The sequence below is a fragment of the Nerophis ophidion genome, linkage group LG26 (genome assembly GCF_033978795.1).
Source record: "Nerophis ophidion isolate RoL-2023_Sa linkage group LG26, RoL_Noph_v1.0, whole genome shotgun sequence".
Classification (NCBI taxonomy): Eukaryota; Metazoa; Chordata; class Actinopteri; order Syngnathiformes; family Syngnathidae; genus Nerophis; species Nerophis ophidion.
The window spans coordinates 6,460,941-6,481,309 of record NC_084636.1 but is presented as its reverse complement, the minus strand read 5'-3'; the positions used below and the strand labels follow the sequence as shown (position 1 = coordinate 6,481,309).

The 20,369-nt window shown below is 38.2% G+C and overlaps 1 protein-coding gene across 3 annotated transcripts in view; it reads right to left on the bottom strand.

Annotated features, from left to right (window-relative positions):
• Window positions 1–20,357, bottom strand: part of LOC133543867 (UDP-N-acetylhexosamine pyrophosphorylase-like) — a 35,156-nt gene extending 14,799 nt beyond the window's left edge. For 2 of the 3 annotated variants that reach the window (XM_061888728.1, XM_061888729.1), the window contains exons 1-5: window positions 20,209–20,357; window positions 14,651–14,960; window positions 4,135–4,339; window positions 1,822–1,997; window positions 1,581–1,753 (exon numbers count right to left, since the gene is read on the bottom strand). In XM_061888728.1, the coding sequence (XP_061744712.1) occupies window positions 1,581–1,753; window positions 1,822–1,997; window positions 4,135–4,339; window positions 14,651–14,933 (837 nt within the window). In that variant the 5' untranslated portion in view covers window positions 14,934–14,960; window positions 20,209–20,357. The remainder of the gene's footprint in view (window positions 1–1,580; window positions 1,754–1,821; window positions 1,998–4,134; window positions 4,340–14,650; window positions 14,961–20,208) is intronic. The other variant, XM_061888730.1, reaches the window with a different exon arrangement.
• Window positions 20,358–20,369: the final 12 nt, after the last annotated feature.

Sequence of the window (20,369 nt, the reverse complement as noted above, 5' to 3'; positions counted from 1 at the left end):
CAATATTTTGGTAGCGGTGCCAAAATGTATTTCAATACTTTTCAAAATAAAGTTGAGCCCAAACAAAACATTATTATTGGCTTTATTTCACCATAAAATGTTGGTTATTGCAAGTAAAGAAGAATGTTGTCATGAAATATGATGTTGAACATACTAGACGACTTGTCTTTTAGTAGGAAGTAAACAACGTGTCTTTTAGTAGCAAGTAAACAACTTATCTTTTAGTAGGAAGTAAACAAACAATGTGATTCTAGTAATGTAGTATAAAATTAATGTAGTATACAAGTATTGTAGTATAAAAGTAGCGTTGAATAAAAGTAATGCATACTAAAAAGTAGTGTAGTATAAAAGTAATATAGTATACAAGTAGTGTAGTATAAAAGTAATATAGTGTACAAGTAGTGTAGTATAAAACTAATGCATAATAAAAAATAGTGTAGTATAAAAGTAATATAGTATACAAGTAGTGTAGTATAAAAGTAATGCATAATAAAAAATAGTGTAGTATAAAAGTAATATAGTATACAAGTAGTGTAGTATAAAAGTAATGTAGTATAAAAGTAGTGTAGTATAAAATTGGTGAAGTATAAAAGTAGTGTAGTATAAAAGAAATGTATAATAAAAGTAATGTAGTATAAAAGTAGTGTAGGACAAAAGGAATGTAGTGTGAAAGTAGTGTAGTATAAAAGTAATGTATAATAAAAGTAATGTAGTATAAAAGTAGTGTAGGACAAAAGGAATGTAATGTAAAAGTAGTGTAGTATAAAAGTAATGTATAATAAAAGTAGTCTTGTATAAAAGTAATGTAGTACAAAAGTAATGTAATGTAAAAGTAATGTATGATACAAGTAGTGTAGTATAAAAGTAATGTAGTACAAAAATAATGTATAATAAAAGTAATGTAGTATAAAAGTAGTGTATAGTAAAAGTAGTGTAGTATAAAAGTAATGTAGTATTAAAGTAAAGCAGTAAAAAAGTAATGCATGGTAAAATTAGTGTAGTATAAAAGTAGTTTATAATAAAAGTAGTGTAGTACAAAAGGAATGTAGTATAAAAGTAAAGCAGTATAAAAGTAATGTGCAGTAGAAGTAGTGTAGTATAAAAGTAGTGTATAATAAAAGTGGTGTAGTATAAAAGCAGTATAAAAGTAATGTGTAGTAAAAGTAGTGTAGTATAAAAGTAATGTAGTATATAAGAAGTGTATAGTAAAAGTAGTGTAGTATAAAAGTAATGTAGTATAAAAGTAATGTAGTATAAAAGTAATGTATAATAAAAGTGGTGTAGTATAAAAGTAATGTAGTATAAAAGTAAAGGAGTATAAAAGTAATGTGTAGTAAAAGTAATGTAGTATAAAAGTAGTGTAGTATAAAAGTAATATAGTATAAAAGTAGTGTAGTATAAAAGTAATGTAATATAAAAGTAGTGTATAGTAAAAGTAGTGTAGTATAAAAGTAATGTAGTATAAAAGTAATGTAGTATAAAAGTAGTGAATAGTAAAAGTAATGTAGTATAAAAGTAATGTATAATAAAAGTGGTGTAGTATAAAAGTAATGTAGTACAAAAATAATGTAAAAGTTGACCTTAGCGCCGCAGTCAGCATCTTTCTGCACACAGAAGCCCACAAACGCCGGGTCAGCAACTTTGACCAGGATGTTGTCCACACAGTACACGTGGACATACTCCACCCCCGCCTGCTGCATGTGCTCCAGCACGCCCTGGTTCTTCAAGGCTCGGTACAGACCTCCATTGCCGTCTGGAACAGACATCAGCCTGTCCTGAAGCCCAGACCGAAGACGGGACAGAGGAAAACCAGGACCTTACCGGGGGCCATGGACACCTTGCTTCTGTTCTCCAGGATCATCTTGCCCTGGTAGTCCATGGCGGGCAGCATGCCCTGCTGGAAGAAGATCACCTTCTTCTTGTCCAGGCCAAAGTACTTATGGCGGGAGAAGAACTCCTCCGTGGATTCCATGGTCCTGCCGCTGGTCATGATGTACCTGAAAGTAACACGCAAGGAATCACTATGTATCTGAAGGCAACACGCAAAGAATCACTATGTACCTGAAGGCAACACGCAAGGAATCACTATGTATCTGAAGGCAACACGCAAAGAATCACTATGTACCTGAAGGCAACACGCAAATAAACACTATTTACCTGAAGGCAACACGCAAGGAATCACCATGTATCTGAAGGCAACACGCAAAGAATCCCTATGTACCTGAAGGCAACACGCAAATAAACACTATTTACCTGAAGGTTACACGCAAATAATCACTATGTACCTGAAAGCAATAAGTAGAGAATCACTATGTACCTGAAGGCAACACCCAAAGAATCACTATGTACATGAAGGCAACATGCAAATAATCACTATGGACCTGAAAGCAACACACAGGGAATCACTATGTACCTGAAGGCAACAAGCAACGAATAACTATGTACCTGAAGGCAACACGCAAAGAATCACAATGTACCTGAAGGAGACACGCAGGGAATCACTATGTACATGAAGGCAACACACAAGTAATCACTATGTACCTTAAGGCAACACGCAAAGAATCACCATGTACCTGAAGGCAACGCGCAACGAATCACGCAAAGAATCACTACGCACCTGAAGGCAACACACAAAAATAATCACTATTTACCTGAAGGCAACATGCAAGGAATCACTGTGTACCTGAAGGCAACACACAAGTAATCACCATGTACCTGAAGGCAACACGCACAAATAATCACTATTTACCTGAAGGCAACGCGCAAGGAATCACAGAAAAAATCACTATTTACTGTACCTGAAGGCAACACACAAATAATCAATATGTACCTGAAGGCAACACACGAAGAATCACTATGTACCTGAAGGAGTCACGCAAAGAATCACTATGTACCTGAAGGCAACACGCAAACAATCACTAAGTACCTGAAGGCAACACACAAATAATTACTATGTACCTGAAGGAGACACGCAGGGAATCACTATGCACCTGAAGGCAACACACACAAAGAATTACTATGTACCGGTACCTGAAGGAGACACACAGGGAATCACTATGTACCTGAAGGCAACACGCAAGGAATCACTATTTATCTGAAGGCAACACGCAAAGAATCACTATGTACCTGAAGGAGACACGCAGGGAATCACTATGCACCTGAAGGCAACACACACAAAGAATTACTATGTACCGGTACCTGAAGGAAACACACAGGGAATCACTATGTACCTGAAGGCAACACGCAAGGAATCACTATGTACCTGAAGGAGTCACGCAAAGAATCACTATGTACCTGAAGGCAACACGCAAACAATCACTAAGTACCTGAAGGCAACACACAAATAATTACTATGTACCTGAAGGAGACATGCAGGGAATCACTATGCACCTGAAGGCAACACACACAAAGAATTACTATGTACCGGTACCTGAAGGAGACACACAGGGAATCACTATGTACCTGAAGGCAACACGCAAGGAATCACTATGTATCTGAAGGCAACACGCAAAGAATCACTATGTACCTGAAGGAGACACGCAGGGAATCACTATGTACATGAAGGCAACACACAAGTAATCACTATGTACCTTAAGGCAACATGCAAAGAATCATCATCTACCTGAAGGCAACACGCAAAGAATCACTATGTTCCTGAAGGAGACATGCAGGGAATCACTATGTACCTGAAGGCAACACGCAAGGAATCACTATGTACCTGAAGGTAACACGCAGGGAATCACTATGCATCTGAAGGCAACACGCAAGGAATCACTATGCACCTGAAGGCAACACACACAAATAATCACTATTTACCTGAAGGCAACGCGCAAGGAAACACTATGTACCTGAAGGCAACACACAAAGAATCACTATGTATCTGAAAGAGACACGCAGTGTACCTGAAGGCAACATGATAAAAAAAGGTTGATACGGATTTATGTCAACATGCCAAATATGGGCATGGAAAACGGGCCTGGCTAATAACTGGTCGGGCTCTAACCAAAATAAACATGAAATATTGAATGTTTGCCTTCCAAGCTAAGAGTGAAAGGGCTTCTTTGTCACGTGTTTGCATGGTGTCCTCGAACGCACCACGGGAAGGTTGCCATGTAGCACGGTTGCAGAGCTCACCATGGAATGGAACACTTGTTGAGATGTTTCTCCTCAGCCAGCTGCTGCAGCTTGATTATACGTTCCGCCTGAATATGAAAAAGTGTTTTATGTGACGGCAGCCCCACGTCGAACATTCCTTTGGGGTACGACACGCCCAGACGGCTTCCTTGACCTCCCGCCAGCAACACCACTGCCACTTTGCCCTCCGAGATGCACCGCATACCTGAGAAGAACACAATATCAGATTTATTATTATCCCCATGTGTATCAGATTTATTATCCTCCTCCTATGTATCTGATGTAATATAATCATCATCATCAGATGTATCATATCTATAATCATCGCCATATGTATCAGATTTATTATCATCCTCATATGTATCATAATTATTATCATCGTCACATGTATCATATTTATCATCGCCATATATATCATAATATCATCATCATATGTATCATATTTTTTAACATCGTTATATGTATCATATTTATTATCATTGTCATATGTATCAGATTTAATAATATTATCATATATATCAGATTTATTATCGTCGTCATACGTATCATATTAATGATCATCATATGTATCACATTAATTACCATCATTATATGTATAATATTTATTAGCATCCTCCTATGTATCGAATGTATTATCATCATATGTATCATAATTTTTATCATCGTCATATGTATTGTATTTTTATCGTCATATGTATCATATTTATTATCATCCTCGTATGTATATTTGTTGTTATCATCGTCATATGTATCAGATTTATTATCATCATCCTACATATCAGATTTATTATCATCCGCATATGTATCATATTTATTATCATCATCATATGTATCATATTTATTATCATCGGTATGTGTACAGTATCTGATTTATTATAATCATTACATGTATCAGATTTATGATCATTTTCTTATGTATCAGATGTATTATCATCATCATATGTATCAGATTTATTATCATCCCCATATGTATCATATTTATTATCATCGTTATATCTATCAGATTTATTATCATCGCCATATGTATCATATTATTATCATAGGTATCATATTTATCATCATCATCATATTTATTATATGTATTATCATCGTCATATGTATCATATTAATTATCATCATCCATCCATCCATTTTCTAACGCTTATTCCCTTTTTGGGGTTAATTATCATCATATGTATCATATTAATTACCATCATCATGTGTAAAATATTTATTAACTTACTTAATAAAGTTTTACAATATAACTAAAACAATTCTTACTTACTAATGTTTTACAATATAACTAAAACAATTCTTACTTACTGAAGTTTTACAATAGAACTAAAACAATTCTTACTTACTAAAGTTTTACAATACAACTAAAACAATTCTTACTTCCTAAAGTTTTACAATATGACAATTCTTATTTACTAAAGTTTTACAATACAACTATAACAATACTTACTTACTAAAACTTCACAATATAACTAGAACAATTCTTACTTACTTAAGTTTTACAATACAACTAAAACAATTCTTACTTACTAAAGTTTTACAATACAACTAAAACAATTCTTACTTACTAAAGTTTTACGATACAACTAAAACAATTCTTACTTACTAAAACTTCACAATATAACTAGAACAATTCTTACTAACTTAAGTTTTACAATACAACTAAAACAATTTTACTTACTAAAACTTCACAATATAACAAAAAAAATTCTTACTTACTAAAGTTTTACAATACAACTAAAACAATTCTTACTTACTAAAGTTTTACAATATAACTAAAACAATTCTTACTTAATAAAACATCCCATGTGTGATGTCTGTAGGAGTGTTTTCATGCATGTTTGTATGTGCTATCTTAATGTAGTGACATTTTTTTGGGATTATTTCACTTTCACAAATCCCCCAGTAAATCCGCCAAAACATCACTGTGGGGTTATTGAGAAGGTTTAGCTCATTGAAGAGTTAGTCGGGAGTGGACCACTCCTCTTATTGAGTCTGTTTAGTTGTTTGGAGAGTTGGTCAGGAGTGGGCCACTCCTCTTATTGAGTCTTTTTAGTTGTTTGGAGAGTTAGTCAGGAGTGGGCCACTCCTCTTATTGAGTCTGTTTAGTTGTTTGGAGAGTTAGTCTGGAGTGGACCACTCCTCTTATTGAGTCTTTTTAGTAGTCTGAAGAGTTAGTCAGGAGTGGACCATTCCTCTTATTGAGTCTGTTTAGTTTTTTAGAGAGTTAGTCGGGAGTGGGTCACTCCGCTTATTGAGTCTTTTTAGTTGTTTGGAGAGTTAGTCAGGACTGGGCCACTCCGCTTATTGAGTCTGTTTAGTTTTTTTTGAGAGTTAGTCAGGAGTGGGCCACTCCTCTTATTGAGTCTGTTTAGTTGTTTGGAGAGTTAGTCAGGAGTGGGCCACTCCTCTTATTGAGTCTTTTTAACTGATTGGAGAGTTAGTCAGGAGTGGACCATTCCTCTTATTGAGTCTGTTTAGTTTTTTAGAGAGTTAGTCGGGAGTGGGTCACTCCGCTTATTGAGTCTTTTTAGTTGTTTGGAGAGTTAGTCAGGACTGGGCCACTCCGCTTATTGAGTCTGTTTAGTTTTTTTTGAGAGTTAGTCAGGAGTGGGCCACTCCTCTTATTGAGTCTGTTTAGTTGTTTGGAGAGTTAGTCAGGAGTGGGCCACTCCTCTTATTGAGTCTTTTTAACTGATTGGAGAGTTAGTCAGGAGTGGACCACTCCTCTTATTGAGTCTGTTTAGCTGATTGGAGAGTTAGTCAAGCTGATTGGAGAGTTAGTCAGGAGTGGACCACTCCTCTTATTGAGTCTTTTTAGTTGTTTGGAGAGTTAGTCAGGAGTGAACCACTCCTCTTATTGAGTATTTTAGTTGTTTGGAGAGTTAGTCAGGAGTGAACCACTCCTCTAATTGAGTCTGTTTAACTGATTGAAGAGTTAGTCGGGAGTGGACCACTCCTCTTATTGAGTCTTTTTAGTTGTTTGGAGAGTTAGTCAGGAGTGGGCCACTCCTCTTATTGAGTCTGTTTAGTTGTTTGGAGAGTTAGTCAGGAGTGGGCCACTCCTCTTATTAAGTCTGTTTAGTTGTTTGGAGAGTTAGTCTGGAGTGGACCACTCCTCTTATTGAGTCTTTTTAGTAGTCTGAAGAGGTAGTCAGGAGTGGACCATTCCTCTTATTGAGTCTGTTCAGTTTTTTAGAGAGTTAGTCAGGACTGGGCCACTCCGCTTATTGAGTCTGTTTAGTTTTTTTTGAGAGTTAGTCAGGAGTGGGCCACTCCTCTTATTGAGTCTGTTTAGTTGTTTGGAGAGTTAGTCAGGAGTGGGCCACTCCTCTTATTGAGTCTTTTTAACTGATTGGAGAGTTAGTCAGGAGTGGACCACTCCTCTTATTGAGTCTGTTTAGCTGATTGGAGAGTTAGTCAGGAGTGGACCACTCCTCTTATTGAGTCTTTTTAGTTGTTTGGAGAGTTAGTCAGGAGTGGGCCACTCCTCTTATTGAGTCTTTTTAACTGATTGGAGAGTTAGTCAGGAGTGGACCACTCCTCTTATTGAGTCTGTTTAGCTGATTGGAAAGTTAGTCAGGAGTGGACCACTCCTCTTATTGAGTCTTTTTAGTTGTTTGGAGAGTTAGTCAGGAGTGAACCACTCCTCTTATTGAGTATTTTAGTTGTTTGGAGAGTTAGTCAGGAGTGAACCACTCCTCCAATTGAGTATGTTTAACTGATTGAAGAGTTAGTCGGGAGTGGACCACTCCTCTTATTGAGTCTTTTTAGTTGTTTGAAGAGTTAGTCAGGAGTGTACCACTCCTCTTATTGAGTCTGTTTAACTGATTGAAGAGTTGGACGGGAGTGGACCACTCCTCTTATTGAGTCGGTTTAGTTGTTTGAAGAGTTAGTCAGGAGTGGACCACTCCTGTTATTGAGTCTGTTTAGCTGGTTTGAGAACTAAGTTGCGCAGCAAGTGGGTCCACGACCATGACTTCTGTTTTTTTAGCCCACCCTTTGAAGTGCCGTGTTACAGACACCATAAAGAAACAATTAAGGTATGTAAACAAACATTTACACAATATTTCTGTGTAAATAACTCATTTTACAACATATGTATCTGTATTGAACTGTGTGAGAAATTACAAGCCAAGCCAATTTATGAGGTCAGTAGAAGTTTTTTGGTTGAATGATAATAGCAGCACAGGTAAGAGGGGAAGATTTGACGAATCATCACTTCCACAATAAAGTACAACTTAATAAGTACTAAAGTAGTAAAGTTTTATGACGTTTATCAGCCTTCGCTGACGTAAAGCAAACTGCTGACGTGATACGCAACAAAAGGCTCGTAAAAAAAACAAAAAGCAGACTTTGACCGGCGACACCGAGACACGCCCTTTCAAAATAAGACTATTTGCTCCTGCTGAGCACAGTGACCTCATGAAGTCATTGAAAAAGTGAAGGACCATGACCTCAACTTATTGAAGGGACAAACCACGACTTGAACATGACTTGGTGCAAATACAAATCGCAGTCTTAGTAGATCACACGCAACACGCAGTCTTAGTAGATCACACGCAACACGCAGTCTTAGTAGATCACACGCAACACGCAGTCTGAGTAGATCACACGCAATACGCAGTCTTAGTAGATCACACGAAACAGGCAGTCTTATTAGATCACCACGCAATACACAGTCTGAATAGATCACATGCAACACGCAGTCTTAGTAGATCACACCCAACACACAGTCGTAGTCGATCACACGCAACACACAGTCTTAGTCGATCACACGCAACACACAGTCTTAGTAGATCACACGCAACACACAGTCTTAGTCGATCACACGCAACACACAGTCTTAGTCGATCACACACAACACACAGTCTTAGTCGATCACACGCAACACGCAGTCTTAGTAGATCACACGCAATACGCAGTCTTAGTAGATGACACGAAACAGGCAGTCTTATTACATCACCACGCAATACACAGTCTGAATAGATCACATGCAACACGCAGTCTTAGTAGATCACACCCAACACACAGTCTTAGTCGATCACACGCAACACGCAGTCTTAGTAGATGACACGAAACAGGCAGTCTTATTAGATCACCACACAATACACAGTCTGAATAGATCACATGCAACACACAGTCTTAGTAGATCACACCCAACACACAGTCTTAGTCGATCACACGCAACACGCAGTCTTAGTAGATCACACGCAACACGCAGTCTTAGTAGATGACACGAAACAGGCAGTCTTATTAGATCACCACGCAATACACAGTCTGAATAGATCACATGCAACACACAGTCTTAGTAGATCACACCCAACACACAGTCTTAGTCGATCACACGCAACACACAGTCTTAGTAGATCACACGCAACACGCAGTCTTAGTAGATCACACGCAACACGCAGTCTTAGTAGATGACACGAAACAGGCAGTCTTATTAGATCACCACGCAATACACAGTCTGAATAGATCACATGCAACACGCAGTCTTAGTAGATCACACCCAACACACAGTCTTAGTCGATCACACGCAACACACAGTCTTAGTCGATCACACGCAACACGCAGTCTTAGTAGATCACACGCAACACGCGGTCTTCTTAGATCACACGCAACACGCAGTATTAGTCGATCATACGCAACACACAGTCTTAGTAGATCACACACAACACACAGTCTTAGTAGATCACACGCAATACGCAGTCTTAGTAGATCACACGCAATACGCAGTCTTAGTAGATGACACGAAACAGGCAGTCTTATTAGATCACCACGCAATACAGTCTGAATAGATCACATGCAACACGCAGTCTTAGTAGATCACACCCAACACACAGTCTTAGTCGATCACACGCAATACGCAGTCTTAGTAGATCACACGCAATACGCAGTCTTAGTAGATGACACGAAACAGGCAGTCTTATTAGATCACCACGCAATACACAGTCTGAATAGATCACATGCAAAACGCAGTCTTAGTAGATGACACGCAACACGCAGTCTTAGTAGATGACACGAAACACACTGTCTTAGTAGATCACACGCAATACGCAGTCTTAGTAGATGACACGAAACAGGCAGTCTTATTAGATCACCACGCAATACACAGTCTGAATAGATCACATGCAACACGCAGTCTTAGTAGATCACACCCAACACACAGTCTTAGTCGATCACAAGCAACACACAGTCTTAGTCGATCACACGCAATACGCAGTCTTAGTAGATGACACGAAACAGGCAGTCTTATTAGATCACCACGCAATACACAGTCTGAATAGATTACATGCAACACACAGTCTTAGTAGATCACACCCAACACACAGTCTTAGTCGATCACACACAACACACAGTCTTAGTCGATCACACGCAACACACAGTCTTAGTCGATCACACGCAACACACAGTCTTAGTCGATCACACGCAACACACAGTCTTAGTAGATCACACGCAACACGCAGTCTTAGTAGATCACACGCAACACGCAGTCTTAGTAGATCACACGCAACACACAGTCTTATTAGATCACCACGCAATACACAGTCTGAATAGATCACATGCCACACGCAGTCTTAGTAGATCACACCCAACACACAGTCTTAGTCGATCACATGCAACACACAGTCTTAGTAGATGACACGAAACAGGCAGTCTTATTAGATCACCACGCAATACACAGTCTGAATAGATCACATGCAACACACAGTCTTAGTAGATCACACCCAACACACAGTCTTAGTCGATCACACACAACACACAGTCTTAGTCGATCACACGCAACACACAGTCTTAGTCGATCACACGCAACACACAGTCTTAGTCGATCACACGCAACACACAGTCTTAGTAGATCACACGCAACACGCAGTCTTAGTAGATCACACGCAACACGCAGTCTTAGTAGATCACACGCAACACACAGTCTTATTAGATCACCACGCAATACACAGTCTGAATAGATCACATGCCACACGCAGTCTTAGTAGATGACACGAAACAGGCAGTCTTATTAGATCACCACGCAATACACAGTCTGAATAGATCACATGCAACACACAGTCTTAGTAGATGACACGAAACAGGCAGTCTTATTAGATCACCACGCAATACACAGTCTGAATAGATCACATGCAACACACAGTCTTAGTAGATCACACCCAACACACAGTCTTAGTCGATCACACACAACACACAGTCTTAGTCGATCACACGCAACACACAGTCTTAGTCGATCACACGCAACACACAGTCTTAGTCGATCACACGCAACACACAGTCTTAGTAGATCACACGCAACACGCAGTCTTAGTAGATCACACGCAACACGCAGTCTTAGTAGATCACACGCAACACAGTCTTATTAGATCACCACGCAATACACAGTCTGAATAGATCACATGCCACACGCAGTCTTAGTAGATCACACCCAACACACAGTCTTAGTCGATCACATGCAACACACAGTCTTAGTAGATCATACGCAACACGCAGTCTTAGTAGATGACACGAAACAGGCAGTCTTATTAGATCACCACGCAATACACAGTCTGAATAGATCACATGCAACACGCAGTCTTAGTAGATCACACCCAACACACAGTCTTAGTCGATCACACGCAACACGCAGTCTTAGTAGATCACACGCAACACGCAGTCTTAGTAGATCACACGCAACACGCAGTCTTAGAAGATGACACGAAACAGGCAGTCTTATTAGATCACCACGCAATACACAGTCTGAATAGATCACATGCAACACGCAGTCTTAGTAGATCACACCCAACACACAGTCTTAGTCGATCACACGCAACACACAGTCTTAGTCGATCACACGCAACACACAGTCTTAGTAGATCACACGCAACACACAGTCTTAGTAGATCACACGCAACACGCAGTCTTAGAAGATGACACGAAACAGGCAGTCTTATTAGACCACCACGCAATACACAGTCTGAATAGATCACATGCAACACACAGTCTTAGTAGATCACACCCAACACACAGTCTTAGTCGATCACACACAACACACAGTCTTAGTCGATCACACGCAACACACAGTCTTAGTCGATCACACGCAACACACAGTCTTAGTAGATCACACGCAACACGCAGTCTTAGTAGATCACACGCAACACGCAGTCTTAGTAGATCACACGCAACACACAGTCTTATTAGATCACCACGCAATACACAGTCTGAATAGATCACATGCCACACGCAGTCTTAGTAGATCACACCCAACACACAGTCTTAGTCGATCACATGCAACACACAGTCTTAGTAGATCATACGCAACACGCAGTCTTAGTAGATGACACGAAACAGGCAGTCTTATTAGATCACCACGCAATACACAGTCTGAATAGATCACATGCAACACGCAGTCTTAGTAGATCACACCCAACACACAGTCTTAGTCGATCACACGCAACACGCAGTCTTAGTAGATCACACGCAACACGCAGTCTTAGTAGATCACACGCAACACGCAGTCTTAGTAGATCACACGCAACACGCAGTCTTAGAAGATGACACGAAACAGGCAGTCTTATTAGATCACCACGCAATACACAGTCTGAATAGATCACATGCAACACGCAGTCTTAGTAGATCACACCCAACACACAGTCTTAGTCGATCACACGCAACACACAGTCTTAGTCGATCACACGCAACACACAGTCTTAGTAGATCACACGCAACACGCAGTCTTAGTAGATCACACGCAACACGCAGTCTTAGAAGATGACACGAAACAGGCAGTCTTATTAGATCACCACGCAATACACAGTCTGAATAGATCACATGCAACACGCAGTCTTAGTAGATCACACCCAACACACAGTCTTAGTCGATCACATGCAACACACAGTCTTAGTAGATCATACGCAACACGCAGTCTTAGTAGATCACACCCAACACACAGTCTTAGTCGATCACATGCAACACACAGTCTTAGTAGATCATACGCAACACACAGTCTTAGTAGATGACACGAAACAGGCAGTCTTATTAGATCACCACGCAATACACAGTCTTAGTAGATCACACCCAACACACAGTCTTAGTCGATCACACGCAACACGCAGTCTTAGTAGATCACACGCAACACGCAGTCTTAGTAGATCACACCCAACACACAGTCTTAGTCGATCACACGCAACACGCAGTCTTAGTAGATCACACGCAACACGCAGTCTTAGTAGATCACACGCAACACGCAGTCTTAGTAGATCACACGCAACACGCAGTCTTAGAAGATGACACGAAACAGGCAGTCTTATTAGATCACCACGCAATACACAGTCTGAATAGATCACATGCAACACGCAGTCTTAGTAGATCACACCCAACACACAGTCTTAGTCGATCACACGCAACACACAGTCTTAGTCGATCACACGCAACACACAGTCTTAGTAGATCACACGCAACACGCAGTCTTAGTAGATCACACGCAACACGCAGTCTTAGAAGATGACACGAAACAGGCAGTCTTATTAGATCACCACGCAATACACAGTCTGAATAGATCACATGCAACACGCAGTCTTAGTAGATCACACCCAACACACAGTCTTAGTCGATCACACGCAACACACAGTCTTAGTCGATCACACGCAACACACAGTCTTAGTAGATCACACGCAACACGCAGTCTTAGTAGATCACACGCAACACGCAGTCTTAGAAGATGACACGAAACAGGCAGTCTTATTAGATCACCACGCAATACACAGTCTGAATAGATCACATGCAACACGCAGTCTTAGTAGATCACACCCAACACACAGTCTTAGTCGATCACATGCAACACACAGTCTTAGTAGATCATACGCAACACGCAGTCTTAGTAGATCACACCCAACACACAGTCTTAGTCGATCACATGCAACACACAGTCTTAGTAGATCATACGCAACACACAGTCTTAGTAGATGACACGAAACAGGCAGTCTTATTAGATCACCACGCAATACACAGTCTTAGTAGATCACACCCAACACACAGTCTTAGTAGATCACACCCAACACACAGTCTTAGTAGGTCACACCCAACACACAGTCTTAGTCGATCACACGCAACACGCAGTCTTAGTAGATCACACGCAACACGCTGTCTTAGTAGATCACACCCAACACACAGTCTTAGTCGATCACATGCAACACACAGTCTTAGTAGATCATACGCAACACGCAGTCTTAGTAGATGACACGAAACAGGCAGTCTTATTAGATCACCACGCAATACACAGTCTTAGTAGATCACACCCAACACACAGTCTTGGTAGATCACACCCAACACACAGTCTTAGTAGATCACACCCAACACACAGTCTTAGTAGATCACACCCAACACACAGTCTTAGTCGATCACACGCAACACGCTGTCTTAGTAGATCACACGCAACACACAGTCTTAGTAGATCACACGCAACACGGCCACTCAGAGTAGACACCATTTGAGTTGTTTGGATCCGAGTCAAGCAGACCAGACTTTGTGACATCACCTGTTTGTTCCCAGTTCTTGACACTTCCCTGGTCCCTGCTCACGCTGCCCAGCACCTCCCTTGGCACAGGCTCCATGCGGTCGTCCATCTTGTCCTGGCTGCTGGGCCGGGACACCTCCATGGCCTTCTTGAAGAAGCCCCGCAGCTCCTGGAAGTCCATTCCTTGGAGGTCCTGGGTCAAGGCTGCTCGCTCCTCAGAACTCAGCTGGTCCCAGAACCTCAGGAGGTGAGCCTGGTCGGCCTCAGCCAACCTGTGGAGGAGGTCCGTGTTCTTGGCGTCCATGTTCTTGGCGTCCTTGTTCTTGGCGTCCTTGTCGAGGGAAGGAGAGGTTTGGCAAAGTAAAACACACCGAGGGTGATTTATTAGCAAACCCTTTGGATTATGGGCGGGTTGAAGGCGCTGACAGGAACACACGGACTGGCACGCACACGCCCAACACGATCTAAAGTCAAACATTAACTATGAAATCATCAAATATCAGCTGCTTGGAAACAATGTTGATAACTCTATGAGTACCTTCTGATATTTATCAACCATATATACACTTTATACATGTAATATTTACATCATGTAAGTATATATGTAGTATCTAGTAACATTCATAATAACATGTACTATATACATGATGTAAGTATGTATGTAATGTAGTAGCATTCATAACAACATGTAATATTTACATCATGTAAGTATATATGTAGTATCTAGTAACATTCATAATAACATGTACTATATACATGATGTAAGTATGTATGTAATGTAGTAGCATTCATAATAACATGTACTATATACATCATGTAAGTATATATGTAGTATCTAGTAACATTCATAATAACATGTACTATATACATGATGTAAGTATGTATGTAATGTAGTAGCATTCATAATAACATGTACTATATACATGATGTAAGTTTATATGTAGTATCTAGTAACATTCATAATAACATGTAATATATACATGATGTAAGTATATATGTAGTATCTAACTTTCATAATAACATGTAATAAATACATGATGTAAGTATATATGTAGTATCTAGTAACATTCATAATAACATGTACTATATACATGATGTAAGTATATATGTAGTATCTAATAACATTCATAATAACATGTAATATATACTTGATGTAAGTATATACGTTGTATTTAGTAACATTCATAATAACATGTAATATATACGTGATCTAAGTATGTATGTAGTATCTAGTAACATTCATAATAACATGTAATATATACATGATGTAAGTATATACGTAGTATCTAGTAACATTCATAACATGTAATATATACATGATGTAAGTATGTATGTAATGTAGTAACATTCCTAATAACATGTAATATATACATGATGTAAGTATATATGTAGTATCTAGTAACATTCCTAATAACATGTAATATATACATGATGTAAGTATATATGTAGTATCTAGTAACATTCCTAATAACATGTAATATATACATGATGTAGGTATATATGTAGTATCTAGTAACATTCCTAATAACATGTAATATATACATGATGTAAGTATATATGTAGTGTCTAGAAACATTCCTAATAACATGTAATATATACATGATGTAAGTATATATGTAGTATCTAGTAACATTCCCAATAACATGTAATATATACATGATGTAAGTATATATGTAGTATCTAGTAACATTCCTAATAACATGTAATATATACATGATGTAGGTATATATGTAGTATCTAGTAACATTCCTAATAACATGTAATATATACATGATGTAGGTATATATGTAGTATCTAGTAACATTCCTAATAACATGTAATATATACATGATGTAAGTATATATGTAGTGTCTAGTAACATTCCTAATAACATGTAATATATACATGATGTAGGTATATATGTAGTATCTAGTAACATTCCTAATAACATGTAATATATACATGATGTAAGTATATATGTAGTATCTAGTAACATTCCTAATAACATGTAATATATACATGATGTAGGTATATATGTAGTATCTAGTAACATTCCTAATAACATGTAATATATACATGATGTAAGTATATATGTAGTGTCTAGTAACATTCATAATAACGTGTAAAATATACAAACCCTGTTTCCATATGAGTTGGGAAATTGTGTTAGATGTAAATATAAACAGAATACAATGATTTGCAAATCATTTTCAACCCATATTCAGTTGAATATGCTACAAAGACAAGATATTTGATGTTCAAACTGATAAACTTTTTGTTGTTGATCCATTAGAAATTGATGCCAGCAACACGTGACAAAGAAGTTGGGAAAGGTGGCGATAAGTACTGATAAAGTTGAGAAATGCTCATCAAACACTTATTTGGAACAACCTACAGGTGTGCAGGCTAATTGGGAACAGGTGGGTGCCATGATTGGGTATAAAAACAGCTTCCCAAAAAATGCTCAGTCTTTCACAAGAAAGGATGGGGCGAGGTACACCCCTTTGTCCACAACTGCGTGAGCAAATAATCAAACAGTATAAGAACAACGTTTCTCTAAGTGCAATTGCAAGAAATTTAGGGATTTCAACAACAATGACCATATACTGTATCAAAAAACGACATCAATCTCTAAAGGATATCACCACATGGGCTCAGGAACACTTTTGAAAACCACTGTCACTAAATACAGTTTGTCACTACATCTGTAAGTGCAAGTTAAAGCTTTACTATGCAAAGCGAAAGCCATTTATCAACAACATCCAGAAACACCGCCGGATTCTCTGGGCTCGAGATCATCTAAGATGGACTGATGCAAAGTGGAAAAGTGTTCTGTGGTCTGACGAGTCCACATTTCAAATTGTTTTTGGAAATATTCAACATTGTGTCATCCGGACCAAAGGGGAAGCGAACCATTCCAGACTGTTATCGACGCAAAGTTGAAAAGCCAACATCTGTGATGGTATGGGGGTGCATTAGTGCCCAAGGCATGGGTAACTTACACATCTGTGAAGGCACCATTAATGCTGAAAGGTACATACAGGTTTTGGAACAACATATGTTGTTATCAGACTAGACTTGATATCATATGTGATATTTCTGCTGGACTTGATATCAGACTAGACTTGATATATGTGATACTTCTGCTAGACTTGATAACATATGTGATATTTCTGCTGGACTTGATATCAGACTAGACTTGATATCATATGTGATATTTCTGCTGGACTTGATATCAGACTAGACTTGATATCAGAGTATGTGATATTTCTGCTGGACTTGGTATCAGACTAGACTTGATATCATATGTGATATTTCTGCTGGACTTCATATCAGACTAGACTTGATATATGTGATACTTCTGCTAGACTTGATAACATATGTGATATTTCTGCTGGACTTGATATCAGACTAGACTTGATATCATATGTGATATTTCTGCTGGACTTGATATCAGACTAGACTTGATATCAGAGTATGTGATATTTCTGCTGGACTTGGTATCAGACTAGACTTGATATCATATGTGATATTTCTACTGGACTTGATATCAGACTAGACTTAATATATGTGATACTTCTGCTACACTTTATATCATATGTGATATTTCTGCTAAACTTGATATCATATGTGATATTTCTGCTGGACTTCATATCAGACTAGACTTGATATTGTGATATTTCTGCTGGACTTGATATCAGAGTATGTGATATTTCTGCTGGACCTCATATCAGACTAGACTTGATATCATATTTGATATTTCTGCTGGACTTTACATCAGACTAGACTTGATATCATATGTGATATTTCTGCTGGACTTGATATCAGACTAGACTTAATATATGTGATACTTTTTCTAGACTTGATAACATGTGATATTTCTGCTAAACTTGATATCATATGTGATATTTCTGCTGGACTTGATATCAGACTAGACTTTATATCATATGTGATATTTCTGCTGGACTTGATATCAGACTAGACTTAATATATGTGATACTTTTGCTAGACTTGATAACATGTGATATTTCTGCTAAACTTGATATCATATGTGATACTTCTGCTGGACTTTATATCAGACTAGACTTGATATCATATGTGATATTTCTGCTGGACTTTATATCAGACTAGACTTGATATCATATGTGATATTTCTGCTGGACTTCATATCAGACAAGACTTGATATCATATGTGATATTTCTGCTGGACTTGATATCAGACAAGACTTAATACATGTGATACTTCTGCTAGACTTGATAACATATGTGATATTTCTGCTAAACTTGATATCATATGTGATATTTCTGCTGGACTTGATATCATATGTGATATTTCTGATGGACTTTATAGCAGACTAGACTTGATATCATATGTGATATTTCTGCTGGACTTGATATCAGACTAGGCTTGATATCATATGTGATATTTCTGCTGGACTTGATATCAGACAAGACTTAATACATGTGATACTTCTGCTAGACTTGATAACATATGTGATATTTCTGCTAAACTTGATATCATATGTGATATTTCTGCTGGACTTGATATCAGACTAGACCTGATATTGTGATATTTCTGCTGGACTTGATATCAGACTAGACTTTATATCATATGTGATATTTCTGCTGGACTTGATATCATATGTGATACTTCTGCTGGACTTTATAGCAGACTAGACTTGATATCATATGTGATATTTCTGCTGGACAACATATCAGACTAGGCTTGATATCATATGTGATATTTCTGCTGGACTTGATATCAGACTAGACTTAATATACGTGATACTTCTGCTAGACTTGATAACATATGTGATATTTCTGCTAAACTTGATATCATATGTGATATTTCTGCTGGACTTGATATCAGACTAGACTTGATATTGTGATATTTCTGCTAGACTTGATATCAGAGGATGTGATATTTCTGCTGGACCTATAGACTAGACTTGATATCAGACGTGATATTTCTGCTAGCCTTGATATCATATGTGATACTTCTGCTAGCATTGATATCATATGTGATATTTCTGCTAGACTTGATATCATATGTGATATTTTCTGCTGGACTTTTATGGGCACAATAGTTTACTCCCATTAGCTACAATGTTAGCCACCTCCCACTTGCCGTATTTTACAACCTAGAATGCATAAAATTAAATTAAAACATGTTTTGCTTGTCTTTCATATGGATTGTGAATAAATAACAACATTAAAAGAAAACACTTGGTTGACTTTTATTTTGAAAAGTACGAATGTAAATCTCGGTTTTGCGTTTTATTTTTATTTGTTCACATTGCTGGCAAATACATACAAACACCAATTTCTTCCTGAAACGATTTGGAAGATGAATGTTAATAATCCTCCCAACGAAATGGCGCCTTTATCGTTTAGATAAGTTTGAATTAGTTTATTTTTGTAGAAAATGTTGTATTGGTTACGAACAAGAGTTGCTATGAAAACGAAACAAAGCCGCTAAATGCTGCGATTGGGTTCACATTTCGTGTCTTTTTATATAGTTCGCATTGAGGAGTTAACGTTGGTAACTATTGGAAGCGCTGAAAGAAGACAACTTGTGAATATCCTAAATGAAAACTCACCTTAGAAGCGTCACTTGTGTGTTTTGTGAAGAAATGTTCACTCTCAGACGGACCACACCTCTTGTGACGTCACGTTGACGTGGAGGCAGCTGGTCCAAGGAGGCGTTCACGTCAACCTCGTAAATTACCCAAGTGTATAAAAATGTACTTTACAAAAACAG